Source organism: Oncorhynchus kisutch, linkage group LG5 (assembly GCF_002021735.2).
Source record: "Oncorhynchus kisutch isolate 150728-3 linkage group LG5, Okis_V2, whole genome shotgun sequence".
In the NCBI taxonomy this organism is placed as follows: domain Eukaryota; kingdom Metazoa; phylum Chordata; class Actinopteri; order Salmoniformes; family Salmonidae; genus Oncorhynchus; species Oncorhynchus kisutch.
This window is the reverse complement of record NC_034178.2, coordinates 12,213,301-12,219,496: the sequence shown is the minus strand read 5'-3', so window position 1 is coordinate 12,219,496 and position 6,196 is coordinate 12,213,301. Positions and strand designations below refer to the sequence as shown.

The window sequence follows — 6,196 nt, the reverse complement described above, 5'->3', positions numbered from 1 at the left end:
CAGTGATGTTGGATGGAGAGCATTTGTGAACAGCAGTTTTCAGTTCTTTCCACAGATTCTCAATTGGATTCAGGTCTGGACTTTGACATTCTAACACCTGGATATGTTTATTTTTGAACCATTCCATTGTAGATTTTGCTTTATGTTTTGGATCATTGTCTTGTTGGAAGACAAATCTCCGTCCCAGTCTCAGGTCTTTTGCAGACTCCATCAGGTATTCTTCCAGAATGGCCCTGTATTTGGCTCCATCCATCTTCCCATCAATTTGAACCATCTTCCCTGTCCCTGCTGAAGAAAAGCAGGCCCAAACCATGATGCTGCCACCACCATGTTTGACAGTGGGGATGTTGTGTTCAGGGTGATGCGCTGTGTTGCTTTTACGCCAAACATAACGTTTTGCATTGTTGGCAAAAAGTTCAATTTTGGTTTCATCTGACCAGAGCACCTTCTTCCACATGTTTGGTGTGTCTCCCAGGTGGCTTGTGGCAAACTTTAAACAACACTTTTTATGGATATCTTTAAGAAATGGTTTTCTTGCCACTCTTCCATAAAGGCCAGATTTGTGCAATATACGACTGATTGTTGTCCTATGGACAGAGTCTCCCACCTCAGCTGTAGATCTCTGCAGTTCATCCAGAGTGATCATGGGCCTCTTGGCTGCATCTCTGATCAGTCTTCTCCTTGTATGAGCTGAAAGTTTAGAGGGACGGCCAGGTCTTGGTAGATTTGTAGTGGTCTGATACTCCTTCCATTTCAATATTATCGCTTGCACAGTGCTCCTTGGGATATGTTTTTGTATCCAAATCCGGCTTTAAACTTCTTCACAACAGTATCTCGGACCTGCCTGGTGTGTTCCTTGTTCTTCATGATGCTCTCTGAGCTTTTAACGGACCTCTGAGACTATCACAGTGCAGGTGCATTTATACGGAGACTTGATTACACACAGGTGGATTGTATTTATCATCATTAGTCATTTAGGTCAACATTTGATCATTCAGAGATCCTCACTAAACTTCTGGAGAGAGTCTGCTGCACTGAAAGTAAAAGGGGCTGAATAATTTTGCACACCCAATTTTTCAGTTTTTGATTTGTTAAAAAAGTTTGAAATATCCAATAAATGTCGTTCCACTTCATGATTGTGTCCCACTTGTTGTTGATTCTTCACAAAAAAATAGTTTTATATCTATGTTTGAAGCCTGAAATGTGGCAAAAGGTCGCAAAGTTCAAGGGGGCCGAATACTTTCGCAAGGCACTGTATCTTCTGGTGTAAAAGAGCAGGTCCTGTGTCAGGGATTTCCTCTTCTTCCGAAGAGGAGAGGCGAAAAGGATCAGAGGACCAATATGCGGCGTGGTAAGTGTCCATGGTTCTTTTAATATGGAAATGTACACATGAACAACTGACTACAAAAACAAGAAACGTGAAAACCCAAAACAGCCCTATCTGGTGCAAAACACAGAGACAGGAACAATCACCCACAAACACACAGTGAAACCCAGGCTACCTAAGTATGATTCTCAATCAGAGACAACTAATGACACCTGCCTCTGATTGAGAACCATACTAGGCCGAAACATAGAAATACCCAAATCATAGAAAAACAAACAGACTGCCCACCCCAACTCACGCCCTGACCATACTAAATAATGACAAAACAAAAGGAAATAAAAGGTCAGAACGTGACATCCTGCCTGTCCATCGCCTCAGTTGCGGTCCAAGTCCAGTGTGTTCTCAAACTGCAGTCATCTACAGAGGATGATTTTAAAAAGTCCATGTAAATAAAAATGTATTTTTCATTAAGGAACCAGAAAATCAATTCCACAATGATAATGACATGCTGTACAACACTATTTTCACAAAGTCAAATTAATTTGTGTTATAGGCTTCCTGCTGCTTGTATCTAAACCAAAGTAGATGCTTATAAGATTGTTTTGTACATCAGTTGGAGTCTCTATAATCTACAATATGAGGTCCTAAACCTACATCACCAAAAAGTATGTGGACACCTTCACATTTGTGGATTCGGCTATTTCAGTCACACCCATTGCTGACGTAAATAAAATCGAGCACACAGCCATGCAATCTCCATAGACAAACATTGGCAGCAGAATGGTCTTACTGAAGAGCTCAGTGACTTTCAACATGGCACCGTTCATCAAATGTCTGACCTGCTAGAGCTGCCCTTGTCAACTGTAAGTGCTGTTATTGTGAAGTGAAAACGTCTAGGAGCAACAACGGCTCAGCCGCGAAGTGGTAGGTCACAAACTCACAGAACGGGACCGCCGAGTGATGAAGCGCATAAAAATAGTCTGTCCTCGGTTGCAACACTCCCTACCGAGTTCCAAACTTCCTCGAAGCAACATCAGCACAAAAACTGTTCGTTGGGAGCTTCATGAAATGGGTTTCCATGGCCGAGCATCCGCACACACAAGCCTTAGATCACCATGCACAATGCCAAGCGTCGGCTGGAGTGGTGTAAAGCTCGCTGCCTTTGGACTCAGGAGCAGTGGAAACGCATTCTTTGGAGTGATGAATCACTTACCACCATCTGGCAGTCTGACGGACAAATCTGGATTTGGAGAATGCTACCTGCCCGAATGCATAGTGCCAACTGTAAAGTCTGGTGGAGGAGGCGTAATGGTCTGGGGGCTGTTTACTGGTTTGGGCTAGGTCCCTTAGTTCCAGTGAAGGGAAATCTTAATGCTACAGCATACAATGACATTCTAGAAAATTCTATGCTTCCAACTTTGTGGCAACAGTTTGGGGAAGGCCCTCTCCTGTTCCAGCATGACAATACCTTTGTGCATAAAGTGAGGTCCATAGAGAAATTGCTGAAGCTTGCTGAACATATCAAGAATCTTGCAGATCTGTTTCATGGGCTTAGTAACCTCAAATGTAGAGTACTTGCCTACGAATTGGCACATTGAATCAACATCCCTGTCCCAGACAACTGGTCAAGAAATGGAAGGCTAAGTGATACTGAACAGAGAGATCTACAGTATATCGGAATGTAGGCATTCATTTAAGATATACAATATACCACAACCTCATTCAATTAATTAATTAATTAATTGACCTACGAGCACCATCATCCACTGTCACAACACTGTCAGGGGACGCCATCACCCACTTACCTCAAGGTGGCTCAATTTACCCTGTCCCTTTGCTCAATTTACCCCACACCGGGGGAAAGTTGTGTCAAGAAACCACTTTTTTGGGACAAGCTGTGTTTTCAGACCTGTTATGTTTACATGAATTCAGATTATTTCCATGGATGCACAACATCCTGAAATATACCGTATGTATACTGAACCTAAATATAAACACAACATGCAACAATTTCAAAAGATTTTACTGAGTTACAGCTCATATATGTAAATCAGTCAATTGAAATAAATTAATTAGGATTTCACATGACCGGGCAAGGGTGTCTACCCACTGGGCAGCCCATCAGAATTAGTTCTCTGGCACAAAATGTCTTTATTAAAGACAGAAATACTCCTCAGACAATCCCACAGGTGAATAAGCCGGATGTGGAGGTCCTGGGCTGGCGTGGTTACAAATTGTCTGCGGTTCTGAGGCTGGTTTGACATACTACCAAATTCTCTATAATGGAGGCAGCTTATGATAGAGAACGTAACATTAAATTCTCTGGCAACAGCTCTGGTGGACATTCCTGTAGTCAGCATGCCAATTGCACACTCAATCAGAACTTGAGACATCTGTGGCATTGTGTTGTGTGTCACAACTGCACATTTTAAAGTGGCCTTTTATTGTCCACAGCAGCTGTGCACCTGTGTAATGATCATGGTGTTTATCAGCTTTTTGATATGCCACACCTATCAGGTGGATGGATTCTCTTAGCTAAGGAGAAATGCTTACTAACAGTGATGTAACCAAATATGTGCTCATAATTTTAGAGAAATAAGCTTTGTGAATCTGATTTTTTTTTTTTTTTTTCAGCTCATGAACCATGGGACCCACTTTACATGTTGCGTATATATTTTTTGTTTTGCGTAGATAGCTTTGTTAGAAATAATACTACACTCTTAGAAAAAAAAGGTGCCATCTAGAACCAAATACGGTTCTTTGCTGTCCCCATTGGAGAACCCTTAAAATAACCCATTTTGGTTCCAGATAAAAACCCTTTTGGATCTTTCCACAAAGGGTTCTACATGGAACCTTACATGGCTCTACCTGGAACCAAAAAGGGTTCTCCTATGGGGACAGCCACAGAACCCATTTGGAACCCTTTTCTAAGAGTGTATATTTCCCTTGACATAGTAATGCTGAATATCACAGTAAAGAGCCAGAGAGGAAATTGCACTTACCACAGCAGTATCAATATTCTTAGGACTTCGCCTCCAATAATGGAGCACTAGCAACCTTTTCAGCTCTTCAAACACTTCTCGCGACATGAGCATCATCTTGTCTTGCAGTCTAGATGGATGACTAAAACACATAGCAAAATAAGGGTTAATTAAATCAGATTATGGATTATACCCAAACCAGAACATTGCAAATAAAATGTCTTCCTGTTATAGATTAAGACATATGTAACGTATGAAGGGTAGCCTACTCTAAACTTACACTTCTGACACTGATATGAAATATTTCTTCATGTATCCTGTCTTGGTGGGACTCTCCACATCCATGGGCTCGGATGCTGAAAAACAAAATGGTGGACCAGATGGACGATTAAAGAGGTGTTGTTTAGGGATGCACCGATATTACATTTTTGTCCGATACCAATATCTTCCTTGCCAAAAAAAACCCGATACCGATAACCAATTTTAACCATTTTTAGCGGCCTTTTGCGTTCTAGTACAGTTAAATAGTTAACACATACACACACGGACGCAGCGGTCTAAGGCACTGCGTCACTACAGTCCCTGGCTCGAATCCAAGCTGTATCACATCCGGCTGTTATTGGGAGTCCCATAGGGCGGTGCACAATTAGCCCAGCGTCATCCGGGCTAGGCCGTCACTGTATATATGAATTTGTTCTGAACTGACTTCAGTAGTCGAATAGAAAGGATACACAAATACTGACCAAAAAGTAATTTTGTTGGCATTTACATACAGTGGCTTGTGAAAGTATTCACCCCCCTTGGCATTTGACCTATTATGTTGCCTTACACTCATTTGATTTACATAACATGCCTACCACTTTGAAGATTTTATTTATTTATTGTGAAACAAACAAGAAATAAGATTTTTTTAAACTACTTGAGCGTGCATACAGTGGGGCAAAAAAGTATTTAGTCAGCCACCAATTGTGCAAGTTCTCCCACTTAAAAAGATGAGGCCTGTAATTTTCACATTGGTACACTTCAACTATGACAGACAAAATGAGAAAGAAGAAAATCCAGAAAATCACATTGTAGGATTTAAGGAATTTGCAAATTATGGTGGAAAATAAGTATTCACCCCCCCCAAAGTCAATACTTTGTAGAGCCACCTTTTGCAGCAATTACAGCTGCAAGTCTCTTGGGGTATGTTTCTATAAGCTTGGCACATCTAGCCACTGGACATCTAGCCACTGCTCCAGCTCCTTCAAGTTGGATGGGTTCCGCTGGTGTACAGCAATCTTTTAAGTCATAACACAGATTCTCAAATTGGATTGAGGTCTGGGCATTGACTAGGCCATTCCAAGACATTAAATGTTTCCCCTTAAAACCACTGGAGTGTTTCTTTAGCAGTATGCTTAGGGTCATTGTCCTGCTACAAGGTGAACCTCCGTCCCAGTCTCAAATCTCTGGAAGACTGAAAACAGTTCTCCCTCAAGAATTTCCCTGCATTTTTTAGCACCATCCATCATTCCTTCAATTCTGACCAGTTTCCCAGTCCCTGCCGATGAAAAACATCCCCACAGCATGATGCTGCCACCACCATGCGTCACTGTGGGGATGAAGTTCTCAGGGTGATGAAAGGTGTTGGGTTTGCGCCAGACATAGCGTTTTCCTTGATGACCAAAAAGCTACATTTTAGTCTCATCTGACCATATGTTTGGGGAGTCTCCTACATGCCGTTTGCCAAACATGTTTGCTTATTTTTTTCTGGCCAAGTTTTTTCCGTAAAGCCCAGCTCTGTGGAGTATACGGCTTAAAGTGGTCCTATGGACAGATACGCCAATCTCAGCTGTGGAGCTTTGCAGCTCCTTCAGGTTTATCTTTGGTCTCTTTGTTGCCTCTCTGA

The 6,196-nt window shown here is 41.9% G+C and overlaps 1 protein-coding gene across 5 annotated transcripts in view; it reads right to left on the bottom strand.

The window, feature by feature from the left end:
- LOC109890433 (signal transducer and activator of transcription 1-alpha/beta) overlaps positions 1-6,196 on the bottom strand; it is a 59,313-nt gene that overhangs the window by 16,682 nt on the left and 36,435 nt on the right. For 3 of the 5 annotated variants that reach the window (XM_031824486.1, XM_031824483.1, XM_031824485.1), the window contains 2 exons: positions 4,589-4,664; positions 4,330-4,450 (listed from right to left, as the gene is read on the bottom strand). In XM_031824486.1, coding sequence (XP_031680346.1) covers positions 4,330-4,450; positions 4,589-4,664 — 197 coding nt within the window. Of the gene's footprint in view, positions 1-1,347; positions 1,745-4,329; positions 4,451-4,588; positions 4,665-6,196 lie in introns of those variants that run through there. The other 2 variants (XM_031824484.1, XM_031824487.1) reach the window with 2 other exon arrangements.